The 17,904-nt window shown below is 52.2% G+C and overlaps 2 protein-coding genes across 3 annotated transcripts; both read left to right on the top strand.

The window, feature by feature from the left end:
- Nucleotides 1-807: 807 nt before the first annotated feature.
- LOC310644072 (G protein-activated inward rectifier potassium channel 4-like) lies at nucleotides 808-5,088 on the top strand (the record flags this gene model as incomplete). Its single annotated transcript, XM_083368835.1, has 3 exons — nucleotides 808-1,023; nucleotides 2,100-3,351; nucleotides 4,348-5,088. The coding sequence occupies 3 exons, from the start codon at nucleotides 808-810 to the stop codon at nucleotides 4,704-4,706; spliced, it is 1,827 nt and encodes a 608-aa protein (XP_083224961.1). The 3' UTR covers nucleotides 4,707-5,088.
- Nucleotides 5,089-7,129: 2,041 nt separating this feature from the next.
- Nucleotides 7,130-16,718, top strand: ZW10 (zw10 kinetochore protein). Of its 2 annotated transcripts, XM_083368693.1 has the most exons (16): nucleotides 7,130-7,273; nucleotides 7,779-7,913; nucleotides 8,274-8,375; nucleotides 8,479-8,556; nucleotides 8,677-8,836; nucleotides 9,243-9,386; nucleotides 9,948-10,139; nucleotides 10,279-10,448; nucleotides 11,051-11,233; nucleotides 11,499-11,737; nucleotides 11,941-12,012; nucleotides 12,639-12,796; nucleotides 13,308-13,438; nucleotides 13,773-13,904; nucleotides 14,626-14,828; nucleotides 15,378-16,718. In XM_083368693.1, the coding sequence occupies exons 1-16, from the start codon at nucleotides 7,157-7,159 to the stop codon at nucleotides 15,496-15,498; spliced, it is 2,337 nt and encodes a 778-aa protein (XP_083224819.1). In that variant the 5' UTR covers nucleotides 7,130-7,156; the 3' UTR covers nucleotides 15,499-16,718. The 2 variants fall into 2 exon arrangements, with proteins under 2 accessions (XP_083224819.1, XP_083224820.1); XM_083368694.1 differs by lacking the exon at nucleotides 13,308-13,438.
- Nucleotides 16,719-17,904: the final 1,186 nt, after the last annotated feature.

Below are 17,904 nucleotides of genomic sequence, written 5' to 3'. Positions count from 1 at the left end.
TTTAACACTCCTATTCTAGATGGTGTTTCTGGGATAAAATTGGGGTGTCAGGCTTATAGGTGCTCTTGGCTTGCAAGTATTTGAATGTTGATCTCCTGCTCCATTTCGTTCAACTCGAACTTTCTTCTCTTCTACAGCAGTAGGACGACACTATTTTATTATTTGTTCATCAGTATGGGTGCTCTTAATAGTTCAACAGGTCAAGCCTGAGGAACCAGTATTCCTCAAGATGTTGATGAACTACTTCATTATTGTACTGTGGCTGAGACACTACAAATCCATCACTCCACACAGTAGTTGTCAAAATTGGACAAAGGATAGAAATGTCCTAATTACCAGGAAGGCCTCAAAACTGTATATAGCTTTTGCCGATGTGAATGTTTCTTTCTATAGTGAACGTTTCATATCCCTCAGCTGCCGTTTGGGGAGTTGATACTGAAATAAAAAAATCAAATTTATTCTGCCCCATTTTAAGGCTACATTTACTAGGTTCGTAGTTCACCGATCTCTGGTTTGTTTTATATCCTTGTCACTTTCTCTGTAATCAACCTATATAATCGGTAAAACCCAGCCCTGAAATGTTTGAATGGCTTTAAATCTGTTTTCTGTATAAAGGACCATAAATCTGATTCAAAAACTGGTAAGACAACTTGATGGTGCCTGAAAAAGAGAATGAATTTGAAAGGCCTATATTCAAATGGCAATTTTCTCTCCATTGCCTATTCTTTTCTCATCTTCCATGAAAGGCTCCCTCCTTGGAGGAAACATGATGTTTGGGATTAGACCACCTTTTGATCTGAAGTAGCCATGGTGCTACCTAATTGTAGGAGCAACATAGAATTGCAGCTTGACGACAATCTTTACGTCTACAAGAGCAGCGGAGATGAGCCGCTGAAGTATGATGAATCCAGGGACCGCAGGAATTCCATTCCCCCAGCTAAGGTGCCCACCGCAAAGTACATGTTGGCTTATCTTCCACGGCCTCCCACAGAAACATCTAGCCATGGGGCCTCTTCTCCGAAGGTAGGTGCGCCGAATAATGTTGCTAAGGGCCTCTAGATGCCATTCCCTTTAGCTGAAGTGTCTCCGAGGTGACTCTGGATTGGGGTCTCCAACCTTGGCCAATTTTAAGACTTGTGGATTTCAACTCCCAGAATTCCCCAGCCAGCCATGCATAGTACAATTAAGTTACTGTATTTCAATTTATATTAATCAGGCAGGTTGGAACTAGATTCAGTTGCATGGGTGACCAGCCACCTCTCTCTGGCTTATACGTTAATGCAGAGTTTCTCAACCTTGGCAACTTATATGCGTAGACTTCTCCTCTCACACCGGCTGGAGAATTCTGGGAGCTGAAGTCCACACACCTTAAAGTTGCAGATGTTGAGAAATATTGCAGGAAGGTTCAGATATTTGACCGATACTCAGTCAGCAAGAGGGAATGGACCATTGTTCTTAAACTTAAAAACAAAAAAGAGCATTTGTGCTTGAGTCAAAAACTTTCAGGACAGTCCTATCATTAGTTTGGAGGAGGAAATCAAGTCACGGGGGGGGGAGGGGGCTTTTAAGAGGACTCAACTTATAAGGGTTCATTTAGTGACCATTCAGTTACTATGGCACTGGAAAAAGTAACTTATGACCATTTTTCACACAAGCACGGCAGCATCGCCGGGGTCACGTGATCAAAATTCATATGCTTGGCAACTGGCATGTACTTATGACAGTTCCAGTGTCCCGGGGTCACGTGATCAAAATTCATATGGTTGGCAACTGGCATGTACTTATGACAGTTCCAGTGTCCCGGGGTCACGTGATCAAAATTCATATGGTTGGCAACTGGCATGTACTTATGACAGTTCCAGTGTCCCGGGGTCACGTGATCAGGTTTGCAACCTTCTGACAAAGTCAAGGGGGAAGCCAGATTCACTTAACAATTCTGTTAACTAACTAAATTACTGCAGCGATTTACTTAACCACTGTGGCAAGGAAAGTTGTAAAATGGGGCAAAATTCAACAAATGTCTCACTTATCGACAAAATTTGGGGCATAGGTGTGGTCGTAACTCAAGGACTGCCTGTCCTCTCTCCCCCTCCCCCCAGCCTGAAATGACGACACCTTTAGACATGAGCCAGCAGCCAGCAGCGACCGTGAGCGCCGACAGAAGTGCCGTCTCTTGCAACCATCACCCTGTACCTTGCAGTTGGCACGTGCCCAACGTCAGGTCCGTCCTTCTGCAGAAAAGACTCAGCCTGGTGGAACAGGCCAGCTTCAGCACGGCTGGGCCTCCCAAACACCAGCCTCCTTTCTCCAACAGCACAGACAAGTCGCCTAAGTATTGCTGCCCCTCCCGGACCGAGCCCCTGGCCCCCTCCCTCTTGCGGGAGTTCAACGCTCAGCTCTGCCCCCAGCATGCTTTCAGCGTGCCCAACATCATCAGCTCTTCCCGGAGCAAGACCCTCACCCGCAGCGTCATCTCCGTGCCCACCTCGGAGAAAGCACAGAGCAAACTCTGCAAACTCATTGACGACGACCGGCAGTTTGTGGGGAGAAATAAGCATCAAAGGCAGCGCTACGTGACCAAAGTCGGGAAGTGCAAGGTCAGCTTAGGCAACATTCAGGAGAAGAAAAGATTCCTCTCTGACATTTTTACCACCATTGTGGATCTCAAGTATCGCTGGTTCCTCTTCATCTTCAGCATGTGTTACATCACCACCTGGGTGGTCTTCGGCATCATGTATTACCTGGATGCCTGGATACGAGATGACATCAACCACATCGGGGACCTTGAATGGAAGGCTTGCATTGAGAACATCGATAACTTCATCTCAGCCTTGCTGTTCTCGGTGGAAAGTCAACGCACAATTGGCTACGGCTCCCGCATTGTAACAGCCAACTGTTCTGAGGGAGTCCTCTTGCTGATGGCCCAGTCCATCATTGGCTCCATGATAGATGCCCTCATGGTGGGATGCATGTTTGTCAAGATCTCCAGACCCAAGAAGCGTGCCCAGACCTTAATCTTCAGCAAAAAGTGTGTGATCTCCAGCCGGGATGAGAAGCTTTGTCTCATGTTCCGCATCGGAGACCTTCGAGATAGTCACATGGTGGATGCAAAAATAAGAGCCAAACTCATTAAATCCAGGCAAACCAAGGAAGGAGAGTTCATCCCACTCGACCAATCAGAACTGAACCTGGGCTATGGCACCGGGGAGGACCGTCTCTTCCTGGTGGAGCCCCAGATAATTTGTCACATCATCAACGAGGTCAGCCCTTTCTGGGAGATGTCTGCAGAGGCGCTGAAGAGGGAGCAGTTTGAAATCATCATAATCCTTGAAGGCATTGTGGAAGCCACAGGTGAGTGTGTAGGAAAGACTTTGTAGGTTGTAGTCTCAGGTGTGACGTGTGATTTGGAAGCCTATCACGGCTGTCACAGAGCTACCTTCATAATACATGTAACCTCAGGGAATCCAGATGTTGAATAACAGAATAGAATAACAGAATAACAGAGCTGGAAGGGACCTTGGAGGTCTTCTAGTCCAACCCCCTGCTCAGGCAGGAAGCCCTATACGTTCCCATGATGGAACACCCACAACTTCTGGAGGCAAGTCGTTCCACTGATTAATTGTTCTTACTATTCAAAAAAAATCTCCTTTGTTCTAGGTTGCTTCTCTCCTTGATGAGTTTCCATCCGTTGCTTCTTGTCCTGCCTTCAGGACAAGAGAATAGGTTGACCCCCCTCTTCTTTGTGACAGCCCCTGAGATATTGGAAGACTGCTATTGTATCATGCTCAGCCCAGACCAAACAAAGCACCTTGTGGGGAGGGGGGATTTCCCCCAGCATGGCAGTCTTTAGCCCGGATGAGAGGGAGGAAAATATGCCAAATAAGACTCTAAATATAAGCAGCAACACCTTGAATTCTGTTTGGAAACTCACCAGGAGGCGAGGGGCTGTATCACTCTACTGGATTCATTAAAATTCCTGATCAGAATGTGTGTTATTAGATCACAAAGGGAACCCTATTAATGTCAACAATCTGTCAAGCCCCAAGGAAATCAGAAGATCCAGGCAGTGCAAATGAATATAAAGGTTTATTGCAAGCTCCCTACAAGAATCTGAGCTACTAACAGTCAAAGCAAATTGGCAGTAGATAAGAATCAATGGAATTCAAGGTGGGCTGGACTCAGATCTTTTGCTGGCATAAAGGGATGCCCGACTGATGATGCATTTGACCCCCTCCCTCCCTCGGGCCCAGCCTGGTCATCTCCTACAGAATGAATGTTAAATTTGCTCCATACTCCCCCCCACCCCCCACCCCGCTGTATCTTGCCTTTTCAATTCTCTTCTTTTAGGAATGACATGTCAAGCCAGGACATCGTACATCGAGAATGAAATCCTCTGGGGCCATCGCTTTGAGCCCTGCATGACCCTGGAAAAAGGTGCCTTCCACGTAGATTACACCAGGTTTGAGAAGACTTTTGAGGTGCAGACACCACTGCTGAGCGCACGCGAGATCTACAACTTGAAGGAGATGGAGAATCAGAAGCAATCAACGCTGAACGTCTACTGGGATCATCTGGCCCAGCCTTGTTGTTCGGTAGATCCCAACCGTGAAGCCCAACGAGGGGGCTGTCCCAACGAGGAAAGCTGCTCCAACTTCACGGAGGGGAAGAGGAACAATGAATACCGGAACCATAGTACCAGACTCTAAGCATTTCGAACCGGCTTTCTCAGCTTCCGTGAACCAGCAAGGAGGAAAAGAACAGCTGTGCATCGCTTCCTCGTAGTGCGGCTGTGTTGCAGTCCACGGTGGAATCAAATGGAAAGCAGAGCATTGTCTTGTTTGGATACCATTTGGGATCCAGATCAAAAACTCTTGACTAAAGCAGTCCTTCAGTCACCACCCTTCCCACTCAGAGCTGGAAACATTCCAGAATCCATGTTGCACTCCCAAGGGATTGTCTAGGAATTGTGGTTTCTGCAAGCAGAGATCACACGTGGAACCTGTTGCACTTTAAAAACAAAAAAGGTTGAACTACTTTTGTAGGCATGCCTGTCCTTGCCCAAAGTTGTGGAACTTGTCCACAGTTATTTGAAACACGTTTATTGTTTTGCCACAGGGAAAACCAGGACTTAACTTGTCTCGGACCTCTTTGCTGTGCCCCACATCTTGCAGGTATCTGCGCTGCAGCATCCCGAGCCACTGGCCTGGCCAGGGCAATGAATGTCTTTCATCTTTTATAGTGCCATAGGAGCTCACGGTGGGTGTTGCCCCCAACCCCTTTTTCCACCGGCCCACCTGGGCCTCTTACCTTTTTTTGTTTTTTTGCCGAACTGATGCCTTTGGTTCCCAAACTCACCTTCTGTACCTGTTGCAGGGTCCGTGTTACTACTGTAAGCAAGCTTTTCTTTTGGCCACAAGGGTGTCCGGAGGGGGAGGGGGGAGGACCCTGGAAAGCAATAAAGTTCCTTCCTGCAGAGCCCTTGGGAGCCACAGAGCTTGTCCCTTCTCTTACGTCTCCCAGTCAATCAGCGCCCGTGGAGGCACATCTTACTGGTCTTCTCTGCCTGAAGCGCTCCGTGGCTCCATCGCTCGGGGAGGAGCGTCTTGAGATGGCTGGAGACATAGCCGTGGTCAGCAATGGGGTGCAAGTAGTCCTTGACTTACAACAGTTTGTTCAGTGACCCTTTGAAGTTGCAACGGCGTTAAAAAAAAGTGACTTAGGACCGTTTTCCACACTTAGGACCGTTGCAGCCTCCCATGGTCACGTGATTAAAATTCAGCCGCTTGGCAGCTGACTCACATTTATGATGGCCGCAGCGTCCTGAGATTACATCGACATCAAACAAGCAGTCAATGGAGAAGAAGCACACTTAACCACTGCATAACTTAACGACTTCAGTGATTGGCTTAAGAGCCACGGCAAAGAAGGTTGTAAAATGGGGCAAAACTCACTTGACAAATGTCTCACTTAACGACAGAAATTTTTGGCCCAATTGTGGTCGTAAGCCAAGGACTACCTGTATTTGTGGGAAACACCCAGACACGTAGAAGCCAATATTTCTGTGATCTCGTTTGGGCAAATGAATCGTGCCACGTGCCACAAGGAATCCTTTGTTAATCCCCCTGGCTTTATTGATTACAATCCGGCAAGGTTTTGTTTAGGCATTCCCCTTTCACGGTCACCCAGGCGTGCCAAGCAATTGATCAGGAAACCGGAGGGGAGTGGAGAAGAGGGATCCCAAACCAGAGATCAGGTGTGGAGGGAGAGTTTTCCGAGCAGGTCTCTCGTCCGTCCCTTCCTTTTTATAATGTGCCACCCCACTTCACCTCAGCGGGGGTCTCACTGCTTGTGGCTCCCCTGGCTGGGCTACATCCTGCTCGGTGCAGAGTTTTCTCGGTTCCAACTAGCTCACATCATATTTCTCAGGTTTCTTTGTCCGTAGCTTTTCTCAGATTTAACCTCGGGCACTACCCAAGACACTCCGCTCCGGCAAAGGATCTTATCAGAAACAGGCTGGGTCCTGTTGTAAGATGCATCCCTGAAACTGGAACTGAATTAAGCGCACTAAGAACAACGCTGGGCTATCATTTCTGAAAAGCGTCTTTAAAAAGTGCAGTGAGGAATCCGATTCTTTTCCAGTGGGACTTTTTTTTAAAGGCTTTTGAGGCCAGGGGGCTGCACACCCAGGAATATTGATCTCCCCACGCTGGGGATCTCCAGAGCTGCTGGACTACAAAAACCATAATTCCCAATGTCGTTGGAGCTGTAGTCCAACTCAATCCTGAAGGTTGCTTGAAGAAGGGGCATTTGCACGTACAGATGCCTGTGCGTGTGTATCTGCACAGGTACACACACGCTCACACAAACAGAATATACGTACAGGTATATCGACGCTCTTTCTCTGTTCCCCGCTCCACCTCCAGGGGAGCAATAACCCAAGAGCTACCCCCCAGCTCCTCTAGGCTTTCACCTTTGTGGTTCAAAAGCGGAGCCAGCGCCACTATTGGCGGAGGGCAGAAACGGGCCTTCTCTATCCCAGCTCGTCTCCATGGTCACGGAGGGGAAATGGCTGCCGAAGGGCGCGCCGGGAGCGGTAGTCGGCGTGGCTCGCGGCGCGCCTTCCCGTGAGGCCCCGCGCGGCGCGCCAGAGGGCGGGATGGCGGCGCGCGGCTCCTCGCTGGTGGAGGCCGTGCTGGCCTGCTCGGGGCGCCTGGAGAAGGAGGGCCTGGCCGGCCGCCTCGCCCGCCTCTCCCGCCGGGCCGAGGAGCTCAAGGTGAGCGCGGTGGGCTCGCTCGGCCCACGCCCCCGGCAGTCTCCCCGCCCCCGCCGGGCCCTGGGGGGGCGCCGGGCCCCTGAGCGTGTGCAGAGTGGAGTCCCGCCAGGCGGAGAGTCGTGTGTACGGGACGACACGGGGCTTCCCTCCCCCCCCCGCCTCCGAGGCCCCGGGGTCTCCTCTGGCCAAAGAGGCGCCGGGGCTCCTCGCGCGGCCCCAAAGTGGGCGGCGTCACCGGGGCTGGAGGGGAGGGGAGGGGGTGGGGGTTTGTGGGAGAGGAGGAGGAGGGCGGTGGGCGCTTTCCTTGCAGCCCTTTCGTTGCCCACATCAGGGCCAGCGGGGCTCTTTGCTCTGGGTCCTGTCGGGGATGGCTGGGGGGTCTTCGGGGGTCTTTGGCTGGGCTGCTTCCTCTTGGCTTGATTGGCAGTTCCTGGGTTGGGGTGCTCTTTCCTTGATGGTTGGCCTGATGCTAATCTTGGAGTCCCCCCCCCCCCCGTCTTTCCAGGAGGAGGTTTGCAGCATGATCAACCAAAGGTACGTGGAGTTCCTGCCCAGCGTGCAGAGCGCCAAGGATCTGGAGAGCCAAGTGCAAGAGCTCTCAGCCGGCATCGACCAGCTGAGATCCAGGATCGAGAACGAGGTGAGGACTGTGTGGAGGAACTTTAGCCTTGGTTAAAGAAGCCCCCTAGAAGGTGGGGGGTGTGGTGTGAGCCTGGTCATGCATTGTATTCATAGTTACCGAGAGAGAAGTGTTTACCCCAGCTGCTGTCTTTAGTTTTCCCTGCCTTTTATATTTTTTCAAATATAGGTTCACCAGAGTCATTATTTTGAGATGGGCAGCCATATAAATCGAATGAATGGATAAGTAATGAGGTGGTTTCCTCCCTCCTCTGGCCTTTCTATGTTGTATGTTAACTGCGTTCTAAAACCAAGCAGAAATCTCTCCGTGCTTCCTAACCAAAGAAATTAAATGGGTTTTTCACCTCTGGCGTTTCCACAGGTCCAGCAAGACGTCAACGTGGCCATTGCAGACTTTGCTGATCTGAAACGGCAGCTGGAGAGAGAGCTGCTTGTTCTGAGTGTGCTGAAGCATCTCCAGGAGGTAAGCCAGAGGCTGAAGCTCTGCTTGCCCATTTTGGGTTATATGGATTGGAGGCTCGCTCCGAGATACCAGCCTTCCCCTTTTCTGCTTTCTTTGCCTTCAGTTCGACACTGCTCTCAAACAGTTCGCTACCTGGCTGCCCCTGAAGAAGTACACCTCAGCAGCTAACTACCTGAACAAGGTAGTTCTTGGGGACGGAGGCCTGTTTACCTCCTCCCTTGCTTCCAGACTCCTTCACAGTGGAATGGCTTGGCTCATGGCAGCCTTTGTGTGACTGCAACCTTTTCCCGTTTCCTACTAGGCCCGGAGAAGCCTGAAAACCATGGAGTCTCGTCGGGGCTTTGAGCTGAAGATTCTGAAGGCGCTCGGCCAGGAGCTCACCATACAGACCCAAAACATTCTGTATCTTCTGGATCAGGAGTGGCAGCGAATGGTGGTGTGGAAACTTCCCCAGTCACAAGGTGCAGAGGCCGTTTGGTTGGCCCTCTTGCGTTCCTGCTGAGGGGTTAGTCTAGATTGTAGGTCTCCAACCTTGGCCACTTTAAGACTTGTGGACTTCAACTTCCAGAATTCCCCAGCCAGCCTCGGGAGGTTGAAGTCCACAAGTCTTAAAAGTGGCCAAGGTTGGAGTCTCCTGGTCTAGATGATCCTTAAAGTCATTTCCAACCGTGTCACTGAGTAATTCTGATTTGACACTTGCGGTTTCTGGGGTGGCCTAAAGGCTGTGGGGGACTGTGTGCTGCTGCTGCTTGCTTAAGATGACAAGAGACTGGGGGGCAGAGACTGCGTTGCCATTTTTTCACTTCTCACAGCTTTGTAACCGTGGTTTCCTGTAACCTGGATGGTGCTCTACCCCTCTTTCCCCAGAACTCAGCTGTCTAGAGGCAGCTACCCAAACAGAGTTGCACCTGTGTCTGCCCAGAGAAGATGTGGCCACAGACCCAGGAGTTTCAACGGTTCTGCAGGCTTTCGCCATCCTGGGAGAACTGGAGGTGAAGTTCAGGCATTTTGGTAAGTTCTTTCTCTCCAGCAGCAGCTTCCTGAGCGTCAGAGAGGTTCAATTTCCGACTTTGCATTCTTGTCCAGCACAAAGTTATTCTAAATTTGGCATCTGAACCATAGCCGCCTCCTCTGGGCTCCTTCTCCTCTCTGCAGTCGAGAGAGAGGTCAGTGCGGTCCAGTTAAGTGAAGACAAGAGGAGGCAGAAACACCTGGCGTTATATGGGCCATCCAGGACAGCCGCATAATTTTTCATGGCCTTATAAAGCAGAGTGGTCCAGAGGAATATCTCACTTAGGACAGGAGATTAAGTAAATACCAAAAATGCTTCTGATGTCCTCACTCTCTTCTTTGGAGGGCGGTGCTTTAAAATTCCTTTTTGTCTGGTCCAAAAGGAAGCTCCCTCCCCCCTGTCTTCCTCCAATCTCCGCCTGCTGTCTTTGTGGGAATTGCCCCCTCCCTTCAAGCAGAGTGAGGACAGGGCAAAGAAGGAGGCCACAGGCCGCCTGGGAAGTGCCATCCAACCGCTGTCCTTCGATCCTTGCTCACTGTCCTTCCTCTCCCTCTTGCCAGGACAGTTACTGCTGAAGCACATCCTCAAGCCTTTGATCTGTTGTCCCTCCTTACGGCTGTTGGTGGAAGATCAGCCTGATGGCGTCACGCTCAAGTTTGAGTCCGTGGGCTCCAGCCTTGGCCACTCGCCCCCCTTGGAAGTGTTTGCAAAGCTCAAGTCGGTGTTCAAAGTCCTCCACCGACACCTGCTGGGTAAGGACCTCATCCCACGTGGCTTGGAAGAAAGCCTTGAGCCCAGGGAGACCAGGGGGGCGTTGCTCCCGTTGGCTCACAGGGGGCCCCGTCGGGTGGGGGTGGCAGAAGGAGCCACAGAGCACTCTCGCCTCTCCAGACACCCCGCTTGCCCCCGGTGAGGAAGAGGAGGAAGAGACCGGCGCCTGGCCCAGTTTGGCCGAGGTGTTGAGCAGCGTGATTTGGAGGAAGCTGTCCGATTGCCTCATTTGCGACTGCTTGGTGCACTCCATCCCCAGCAATAGCAGCCAGCTGGCCCAGTACACAGAGGTGGGTGTTGCGACCCCTCGTCTCTGGGCTGCTGCTTAAATGAGGGGGGAGGTTTGCACGGGAGATTGCTTTTTCTAACACAGGCCCTCCCGGACTTACAAGAGTTCATTTACTCACCGTTCAGAGTTACGACGGCACTGCAAAGAGGGACCAGTGACCATTTTTCACAGTTAACAGTCTTTGCAGCATCCTCAAGATCACATGATCAAAATTCAGACGCTTGGCAACTGGTTCATACTTACGACGGTTGCCGTGTCCCAGGGTCACGTGATCCCCTTTTGCAACCATCTGCCAAGGAAAGTCAAGGGGGAGCCAGATTCACTTAACAACTGAAGTGTATCACTTAACTGAGCCAAGAAAGGTGGTAAAATGGGGCAAAACTCATTTAACAAATGTCTCACTTAACAGCAATTCGGGGCTTTTCAAAGAACGAGGCCGCTGAAGAAGTCTCGGCAACACTGAAGAGCCTTTGTGGGGCTCTGGAGAGCTAAATATCGCTGCAGCCGGCCTGTTTCTGAGGGCGGGAGAGAGAATCCACCTCTCAGCTGGTCTCAGGGGACTGACTGACCTGCTTCCTTACGTCTCCCCCCCCCCCCCGGCAGGTTATTAAAGCAACCGAAGAGTTTGAAATAGCCTTAAAAGACATGAAGTTCCTCCCGGAGAGCTCCGTGGACTTGCTGACCTACGCCCGCAACGTTAACTGCCATTTTGCCAACAAGAAATGCCAGGATGTCATCGTGGCAGCCAGGAACCTGATGACCTCAGAAATACACAACACTGTGAAGGTATCTGAGGAGGCTGGGGGTTCCCTGAGAGCAACTGGACGCGCTTTTCTCTGGCCCACCCGTTTGCAGGCTGTATTACCTGGTGGCAGGTAGTGGTGGAGCAAAAAGATTGGGAGAGAGAGAAAAAGAGCCCCCTGCAATTCTGCCCTTGGCATTTGCCAACCCTCAATGTGGCCCCAAAGCAGCATCATTCCTTGGGGGGGGTGTCGGGGTCCGTGCTCAGGACAGAACCCGGCGGCACATGAGCCTTCCGTGTCTTCTCCAGGTCACCCCGGACTCTGTGGTTATGCTTCCCACCCTGCCTGCCTCTGGAGCTGGGGGCCAGCTAAAGCTGCCCGAAGGGCCCGAGGCGCTTCTCGAGCAGGTGACCAACTTGGAGAACAAGACCAAGCTGAGCCCCCACACCTTCTCGTTCCCCACCTGCCGCATCAGCGACTCTGTCCAGAGATTGGTGGCTTTGGCCTATCAGACCCTCCAGGAGGCATCGGCCAGCACTGACCAGTGGTGAGGGCCGATAGGATGGGGCGTCCGCCTGGCGCTCGCTCCCTGGCAGTCTTGACGCTGGGTCTTGGGTGGGGTGCAGGCAGGCTGCCCTCTGGGCTATCCAAAGGGAGCTGAGCTCAGGGTGCTTGGGCAGCTGGCAAACTCCCCTTTGTGGGTCTGGAGAAAGCAGGCGTGACCCGCGTCCCTCTCGTCTTCTCCGGCAGCTGCAGCCAGCTGTTCTACCTGGTACGGAACGTCTTCCATCTCTTCTGTGACGTGGTGCCCATGTATCATAAGTGAGTGATGGCCGTCCGTAAGGGGGGATCGGTGCAGGCCAGGGCTGTGCTAGGCAGAGCTCCGACTTAGCCTGTTGAATTGCAGGCAGTCCTCAACTTACGACCACAACAGTGCCTGGCATTTCATGAGTCGAGGCGCCCACACGACTGGACCCGATTTTAGGACTTTTTTTGTGTGGCAGTCGTTAAGCGAATGCCGTAGTCGTTAAGCAGATCCATTTATTCCTATGGATGTTTTTGCCGGAAACTGTCCCCCAAAAGGCCAGAAACTGGAAAAGACGTTGTTGAACGTGGTTGTGTGACCGCGGAGTGCTGCAGCCAGCCATAAAGAGGAGCCGGTGGTCAAACGCTGGAAATGTCATGTGACCGCAGGTGGTGTGCGGGCATCAGAACTCTGGAACCGGGTCATAAGTACCTTTTGGGAGGGTCGAACCGTCACTAAGCAACAGGTCGTTAAAAGAGGACTGCCTCGACTGAGTTCTCCTTTTAAATTTGTGGAGATATTAGAACATTAATGACTTTATAACTTCTCAAAAGCGTATTCAATGAATTGCTGTAACCTGGCAAGAAACGGGACCACGTGTATTGCCCCCCCCCCACGTTCTCTTCTTCCCCTCCCCTCCTAGGGAGAACCTCCAGAAGCTTCCCCAGCTAGCCGCTATTCACCACAACAACTGCATGTACATTGCCCACCACCTGCTGACCATGGGCCACCAGTTCAGGAGCCGGCTGAGCGATGGGACGGCCACCTTTGTCGACTTGGTGCCCGGGTTCAGGAAACTGGGTGAGCCTGAGGGGAAGGGGGCTCGTGGGGCATTGAGACGGTTCCTCTGCCCGCCAGGCTAGACAGTCTCCCAGGGTAGCACCGCTTTGAAAGGTACTCCAGCAGTGCCAGGCCTGGGTCTGTCACTGCTGGATACGGTTCAGATTTCAGGCTCTTCCCCAGAAAGGGGTGGGGGTCTCAGCCCACAAAAGAAGCTTTTCTGCTGGTATTTGGGTGAAGCAGCCCAGGATGCCTTCTCTCTCTCTCTCTCCTCCTAAATTTATGGAGAATTTTACAAATGGTGGAAGTCAAATCTAATGGACACAAAGGGAAAAGAAAGTAAAAAATTCCCAGCAGTAAAATGCCTGTGTTGAAGAAGAAGAAGAAGAAGAAGAAGAAGAAGAAGAAGAAGAAGAAGAAGAAGAAGAAAAAGATTGGGGGGATTGTTGGGTTCCCTACCGAGATTTTTTTCTCCTCCCGCCCCCCAAAAACCTGGGCCGTTGGCTTCTTTCTCTTCCCCCCCCCCCCCCAGGGACCAGGTGCTTCCTCGCCCAGATGCGGGTTCAGAAGGAGGAGCTTCTGGAGAGGCTCTCCCTCTCACGGAATTTCTCCAGCCTGGAGGACGAGGACCACCACTCTGCGGCAAACAGAGCTGTCCGTCAGGTCAGGAGTGGGGCTGGGTGCAACCTGGAAGATTCATTCTCATTCTCTCTCTCTCTCTCTCTCTCTCTCTCTCTCTCTCTCTCTCTCTCTCTCTCTCTCTCTCTCTCTCTCTCTCTCTCTCTCACACACACACACACACACACACACACACACACACACAGAGAGAGAGAGAGAGAGATTCCATGAGGTCACTCACTGAGCCTGAATGTAACAGCCTCTCTCTCCCACCTGCATGCCCCTGCATCCTTGTGTGACCAGAGGAGGGGGCTGGATTCACCTGCACCCCCAGCCCTGCCCGAAAGCAGCCCCGTTCCTCACGGCTTCCCTCTTCCAGGTTCTGCACCAACTGAAGAGACTGGGCAAAATCTGGCAGGATGTTCTACCGGTGAACGTCTACTGCCGGGCAATGGGGACCCTGCTGAACACGGCTCTTGTGGAAATCATGAGCAGGATCGTCGCTCTGGAGGTGAGGACGGAGCCCCACCTTGGGGGGTGGGGGGGATTCTCAATGTTTCTGGAGATCCAGCTCTGCTTCTTGGTGGGGTGGCTCACCAGATCTGAAAGTTGGCCATCTAGAGCCACTGATGGTCTCCCTTCATGGATGGCATCACGCATTATTCCTTCTGGATTCACAGAGAGAGCTGGGCTGGATTAAAAAGGATGCTTTTATCACAGCAATGCACGCCCGGCAAATAAGGTGCTTGGTTTTAATGAAGTCGGTGGATGAGGCTGGGGACAGGTGCATAAGAGAAGCACCTCCGGAGTTGCTTCTCTCGTTGGATTTGATGGTGGCCCAAAAGGCTTTGCAGTCAAGTGCATTTGGACCTCATTTCCCATAACCCTCAATCAGTTCCAGCTTGCGGAGAGCTGCTGTAGAAGCCAAGACCTTTGGTTTTTGGTAAAAAATGCTTGTTAGTGAACCCCTTCAAAAATAAAGTCATAAAATTGATTTGCTCACATGATGACCTGCTTTACAACCATCATAAAGTGTGGCCAGGGCTGGGAGGCTGTACTGTTGTAAGTTGAGGACTACCTCTTTTGTGGGAATTGAGACCTTGCCGAGACTTAAGTTCCTGTGCATTTGAAAACTTCCTGCTTCAGCCTCTGCCTGGGGGAGTTTTCTGCCCCCTTGATCCTATGGGGAGGTGGCCTTGCCGCCTCCCTCGTTCATCTCCCCTCCCTTGCAGGACATCTCTGCCGAGAATGCCGACCGGTTGCACGCCCTGTGCAGGACCGTGGTGGACGAGGGGCCCCGGGTCTTCGTGCCCCTGCCGGAGGAAAAGGAGAACCGGCACTTCCAGGAGGAGGTGCCGGTTTACGTGCCCAAGTGGATGATGTTCCAGGAGCTCATGTTGGTCTTGCAGGCCAGTCTGCAAGAAATCGTGGACCGGTGAGAGTCTCCCCTGTCCCGCCATCCAGTGGCCCTGGGGGGGGGGAGCGGAAGCCAGAGGAGGCAGAGAGGGTGGGGCTTCTCCCTCTGTGCAGGGCCCCCTCCCAGTCAGAAAGTTTAATCTAGGCCAGGAGTGGGCAGCTAGGGCAGCTTTACCACCCGTGGACTTCAACTGCCAGAATTCCTGAACCAGCGTGGTTGGCTCAGGAATTCTGGGATTTGGAGTCCACAGGTGGTAACGTTGCCCTGGCTGCTGACACCTGATCTAGGCAAACCAATTGGACTGCTAAAGCGGTGACAATTCTGTGCTGCTGTGGTACATTTGGCTCTTCTGAGTTCTCGATTTTGCAGAAGAGATGGTTGCCTTCGTCAAAGCATCTCTCTTTGAGAAGGGAAGAAGAAATTGGGCAAGGATCCGTGATGCGAGCAGGGGAAGCCCTAACAAGGCTTAAGCCTCAAGGGGTGTGGGAAAACTGACCCCCCAGCCCCCCTCTCCCCTCCTCCCACCTGCTGGAATCGCAACGGTCTCCTTTGCTTTCTTCTCTGAAGGTGGGCAGGCAGCAAAGGGCCCCTTGCCGCCGAGTTCTCCCCCAGCGAGGTGAAGAACCTCATCCGAGCCTTGTTCCAGAACACAGAGCGGAGGGCAGCTGCCTTGGCCAGCATCAAGTAGCTGGTGGCCTCTGGGAGACTCTCCTGGGCTGAGGCTGCTTCCTGCCCCATCTCCCCTTCCCCCTCGTGGAGTTCTGGCCGGGGCTGATGCGCTCCGTGGTCAAAGAGCTCAGTTGGAAGCCCATCGAGTCACACGAGTGGCCAGCTCCGGACCTCAGAAAACGACTTGCCCGTCAGAACACGTGATCAACTGACTGGATCTTCTACCCAAAGAAGATCCCAACTGGTCCAGATCTTGGACACGTTTGGCCAAGCCCAGCTGGCATGCTGAAGCAGGACGTGCTGGGCAGGACATGAGGAAACGGCATCTATGCAGCTTCTTCCCAAGGCAGCCCTCCTCTTGCGCACCTTCACCGCTTCTCTCTTGCAAGCGGCTTCTAAAGCACACCTGACTTGAAGGGGGGGGGGAACCTTCCAGTAGCCTTTCGAGGCTCTTAAAGTGCCAAAGCCGCCTTGACTTTACTCTGGTGTTGGGAGGAGGAGGAGGAAGGGGGGAGACTGTAGTGAGTGGATTTAAAAGAAGGGAAAATGGGCTGAGGTGGCTGGTCCTCTTCCCCCCCCATTGGATGCCCCACTTCCTGTTCCCCAAGCACCCCTGACCCATGTGTCGTGGGAGAAGCCTCTGGGCTTTCAGGAATTCTGCTCCCGTGGAAGTCGGTCTTCAGTGAACCAGTGTCTGGCGTGGGGGCTGCAGCCGGCTGGCTGGCCGAGCAGCAGCAGTGAGGCTGGGGCTCCGTTACGTCCCCTTTCTTGATGCCCAGCACCTGCCCAGAGGCCTCTGGCTGTGTGTTCCTCAATTCCAGGCCTCCCTCTGGTCAAATCCCTGCATATTGGCCATTTGTAAACATTCTTCATCTTATTGGCAAGCATCTTTTTTTCTTATCTCTTCATGTGAAGAATCTGAGAGCATCTGTAATAAAATCCGCCTCAGGTCCAGGATTTGAAGGGGCAGGTTGTGCTTTTGGTGTGATATGTGATTTGGTTTGAGTTTGGTTTGAGTTTCTTTAGCATTTAAAATTAAATCTCTACCTGCACAAGGTAAAAGCCGCCCCCTGCCCTCTTGCTGAAAGACTTAAGGAGCGCTCAATTAGGGGTGGGGTAAATGCTTGAATTATTTGGGGGGAAAAATGTTTTGGATATGTTTTCAGTCATCTAACCTGTATTTCCTCTTGCATACTCTCGCCTTACCTTCAGAAGGCAGAATTAAATTTACATCCTCTCCTCAATGAGATTTCTTTCATGACCAAACACGTGCAACTTCAATAAAATCCAAATTCTCAGGAGAGCCTGCCATTTTTGTTTCCAAGCCCAAGAAGTTTGGGTTAAAGAAATGGAGACGGTCTGCTTCCCCTACGCTGTCCGCAGGACTGGCTGCCCAAGGCGAGGGAGCCAGCCTGGGCGTTTCATAGAAACCCAGTAAGTGGGTTAATTTGTCCCTCATTTTCCAGCCCAGTTGTCTCTCGATAAATCTCAGGAGCTGTTTAGCATTTTAGCTTGACTGCTTTTGATCACCAATCTGCATCTTTCACTTACCAAGAGTGTCCAGCCTTGTCAACTTGAAGACCTGTGGGTGTCTACTCCCGGCTGGCTGGGGAATTCTGGGAGTCCACAGAGCCAGGCTGGCTGGGGAATTCTGGGCGTTGAAGTCCACGGGTCTTAAAAGTTGGATACTGCTGACACCCTTTGTGCTCAAACTTTCTTCCGCCTTGCTGTTTCCTAGGCAGGCGTCTTACGGAAGGATTCCCAGAGAGAAGCATTTCTTCGCCCCAGCTTTCAGCCCCCTTCGCCTCTTCTCGCCCTGCCTCCTTTCAGATTATGACGGGTCTTGATCTTGCTAATCTCTTCCTCCTCCCTTAATTATCCTGAAACCCAGAGAAAATCCTGCTTTCTCACGCAACCCTCTTTTTTTATTTCCTCAAACGTTCCGGTCCACCTTTATTCCTCCTGCCTCAGCTGCCCTGGGCGTGTATGGTGCCAATTAATCACCCTCCGGGGTGTGTGAATCGGCGCAGCAGGCACAGCACTTGTTACAGGCAGGCATGGCTTCCGAGAGCCCTGGGTCTCGCCAGGGACTCTGGATATCCTTGCAACTCAACAGCAACTTAAAAATCAACCCAGCAAACGTCTCGAAGGAGCAGGAGTTCGGGGGTGTGTGGGGTGTGTGTGGCTTATCTTTTGCAGGGTGGCCCCGATCTTGGACTCAGCTGGGTCACGACATGCTTGCAAGGTGAAATGGGACATTGCAACACCCTTGAGGATCGGGCCGGAAGGCAGCCTCCTTCGGTCCCTTTTCCCCCTTGCAGTCTCCATTGGGGACGCTGAGGCAGTCCCTGGGCGTGGGTCTGGGGTCCCAGGGTTAATTGGCTGCCCCGGGCAGAGCCTGGCGGCTGTGTGTGGCTGGTTCTTG

Source organism: Vipera ursinii, assembly GCF_947247035.1.
Source record: "Vipera ursinii genome assembly, chromosome: 8".
Classification (NCBI taxonomy): Eukaryota; Metazoa; Chordata; class Lepidosauria; order Squamata; family Viperidae; genus Vipera; species Vipera ursinii.
Note: the sequence above shows the minus strand (reverse complement) of the source record. Positions and strands in the feature narration are given on the sequence as shown.

What these genes read in the sequence shown, in the direction of transcription:
- ZW10 (XM_083368693.1), top strand. Translation starts at nt 7,157, where the DNA reads ATGGCGGCGCGCGGCTCCTCGCTGGTGGAGGCCGTGCTGGCCTGCTCG. An exon ending in GGTGAAGTTCAGGCATTTTG is followed by an intron (nt 9,387 to 9,947) that starts GTAAGTTCTTTC and finishes CCCTCTTGCCAG; the next exon opens with GACAGTTACTGCTGAAGCAC. An exon ending in CAAACAGAGCTGTCCGTCAG is followed by an intron (nt 13,439 to 13,772) that starts GTCAGGAGTGGG and finishes TCCCTCTTCCAG; the next exon opens with GTTCTGCACCAACTGAAGAG.